General features: G+C 45.2%; 1 protein-coding gene across 1 annotated transcript; it reads left to right on the top strand.

Annotated features, from left to right (window-relative positions):
* Nucleotides 1-426: 426 nt before the first annotated feature.
* On the top strand, nt 427-2,154 carry LOC311082063 (zinc finger MYM-type protein 1-like; the record flags this gene model as incomplete). The annotated part of the gene is made up of 1 exon (XM_084112807.1): nt 427-2,154. One exon carries the CDS (start codon nt 427-429, stop codon nt 2,152-2,154), a length of 1,728 nt encoding a protein of 575 aa, XP_083968933.1.
* Nucleotides 2,155-3,203: the final 1,049 nt, after the last annotated feature.

Below are 3,203 nucleotides of genomic sequence, written 5' to 3'. Positions count from 1 at the left end.
AATAACTATTTACAAAAATGATGCCATTAACTAAACTACTACTCAATTACTCCTTCATTCATATCCAATGAACTAATTACATTTCAGGAGCAGCCAGCTACTCAAAATGAGGAGATCCACCTCAAACATCCTTTAGACTGCCCGCACCAGCCCAGTGCAAGGGATATTGAGCCACTTACCAAATCAAATCGGACAGGACAGCTGGTACAAAGCGTTCCCCTGGCTACACTACAGCCATCAAATAAAGGGGGTTTTGTGTATTCATTGCAGAAAACCTCCACCTTGGCCAAAAGTGCTGAACCAACCTTCATATCGGCAGGTTTCAGAAACTGGAAAAAGGGTAGGGATGCTTTCAGTAGGCATGAGATCAGCAAGGCACACATTATAGCTGTCAACACACATACGCATCTACAAAATTCTGTAAGAATGCAATTATGCAGCCCATCAGCAAGTGCTCAAGAGGCAGCCAGGTCTGCTCTCTTACAAATTGTAGGTGCTCTGAGGTATCTCTCCAAACAGGGCTTGGCTCTTAGAGGCCATTCAAACGAAGAGGGAAACTTCCAGACTTATCTCAGGGATAAGGCAGAGGATGACCCCAACCTGGCAAGCTGGCTGCAGAAGCATCACACCTACACCAGCCCTGAAATACAAAACGAAATGTTGAGCATTATGGGAAACACCATAATTAGGGGGGTTGCTGAAGAAATTTCTGCCTTACCTGTACTGCAGTACTCCCTCATAATGGATGGAACCCAGGACATCAGTGGAACGGAGCAGATCTCCATCTGCCTCCGCTATGTCGACAAAGACCTGGAGCCAAGGGAGGAGTTTGTGGGGATGTACGAGGCCTCTTCCACAACTGGCACACATCTTTGGAAAATTGCCTCCGATGTGCTGCTCCGCCTCAACCTCCCACTCTCAGGTCTTAGTGGCCAAACATATGACGGAGCGGCAAACATGTCGGGGCACATATCTGGGATGCAAGCTTTGGTCCGCAGAGTACAGCCGCTTGCCATTTTTGTCCACTGTGGGCCGCATTGTGTGAACCTGGTCTCTCAGGCAGTCTCCTCATCCGCACCAGTTGTGAGTGATGCCCTCACATGGATCCATGACCTGGGTTGTTTGTTTGGCCAGTCTGGGAAGTTCAAGACCATCTTCAAACAGATAGCCATATCTGAAAATGGCTCGTTCACCACCATTAAGCCGTTGTGTGCCACAAGATGGACTGTGCGCACACCAGCCATCAAGTCGGTCCTCACACAGTATGAGGTGGTCCTGGCTGCACTGGAGGAGATTGCTTCAGATAAAGGGAGTGTCTCAGCTCCTCGAGCAAGAGGCCTTCTTGGCCATTTTCACAAAGGCACCACCGTCCTTGGCCTTGTAATGGGGCAGGATATCCTGCTGAAGCTGGAAGGTCTCAATAAAAGTTTGCAAGGGAGAGCAGTATCAATTGGCGGGATGTTACAGGCTGTGGATTGCACCAAGAAAGCCTTCATGGCGAAGAGAACAAGTGATTCATTTATGAGTCTTAACTCAAGAGCAGTAGAACTCGCCTCATCTTTTGATCTCGAGCCAATAAAGCTGCCACATATTAGGAAACCATCCAACCGATATGGTGGACCAGCAAACAGTCACATCACATCTTCTGCAGAGGAGTACTTCCAAGTACAGTTTTTCTGTGCCACCGATACAGCTGTCACTCAGCTGGATGACAGATTTAGCCAGGAGGGCCTTGGCCACCTGGCCAAGTTGGAGGAACACCTTCGGACAGGTGAGTCGAGTGAGGCAGTGGAGCTGTACCCGGAGTTGGACGCCGAGCTGCTGCAAATGCAACTGGCTATGCTGAAAGCAAGCTACCAGTTCCATTCTTGCCAGGAGGTCAGTCAGATCCTGAAGACCATGGTGCCAGAAGTGGAGGCTCTGGTTAGGCTGTTGCTTGTGGTCCCTGTGTCTTCTTGCGAAGCTGAGCGGAGTTTCAGTGCCCTGCGACGTTTGAAGACCTGGCTTCGCTCCACAATGGCACAGTCACGGCTCAACAGCGTATCAGTCTGCCAAGTCCACAGGGAGAAACTGCAAAAAATGGGCAGAAAAGAAATAGCTGTGGCCTTCATTGGAACATCCGAGAGGCGTTCACATCTCTTTGGAAAATTTTAGTAGAGTTTTTTCTAAATCCTGCTGAGATGTCCTTTAACCCTTTCTATATTTTTAAGCTGATATAGGCTGACTTTTTAATTGTCTTTTAATCGTTCCTCTTTTGCTCCAAAACCGACCACCTCAGTTTTTTCATTTAATTTAAGAAAGTTCTGGTACATCCAGTTGTTAATTTGTTCAATGCATGTACTCAGTAGACAGTTGTCCAGCTTGTCACTCACACAAGTGCATTTTGTGTTCTGCTAGAGATAGCAATTAAAAAGCAGTACTTAATTTCTATTTTCCAATCATTAAAAAATCTCCTGAATTCACATGCACTTAATTTCTTTTTTTCTTTTCTTTTTTTTTACAATCAATTACACACACACACACACACACACACAGTGTTCTGCTAGAAATAGTAGCCTAATTAAAAAACAGCACTTAATTTCTGTTTAGCAAACAATTCAAAATCTGCTGAATTCACATCCATACCTGGTCAGATTTGGCCACCTCTTTTCAGTCCAGTCCACACACAAAGGCTGGAGCTCAACACTGGCTGGCTGGCATAAAGAAGGAAGGACCATAATAAAATGTATTAGATTGGCATCAGTGACAGAAATATAGGCAATACACACAGCAATTAACCCGTCATAACAAGCTCTTATAAATCCTTCTCTCTCTCGCTTACATGTTTGAATCGACCGCCTGATCCTACCTGGTTTAAGTTAACCACTAATAATTCACTTTTTACATAAAATAACACGCAAATGCCGCAACTCCATAAATTTTACTTTGTTAAAAATACAACACATGGGAAGATTGGCAGAGGGTAGCGTAGATAATTCATTTTGAACTCCTGTGGTCTGACCTCCAAATAACGCTACACCGAAGATGCTTCAATGCTGCGAACTGTGTAACGGTCACTTTGTGCTTTGATGTTAACCTGAGGTAAAAATGAGAACTGCGCATGTGCGTGAGTGTCAGTTATAGATTTGACAGGTGAGGAGAATAGATAACCACTCTACCGACCTTTGTACTCTTTCTTTTATTTCCTTTTATATTTGTGACCA

The sequence above is a fragment of the Abramis brama genome (assembly GCF_963993115.1).
Source record: "Abramis brama genome assembly, chromosome: 4".
Taxonomy (NCBI): domain Eukaryota; kingdom Metazoa; phylum Chordata; class Actinopteri; order Cypriniformes; family Leuciscidae; genus Abramis; species Abramis brama.
This window is presented reverse-complemented; position numbering and strand designations above follow the sequence as displayed.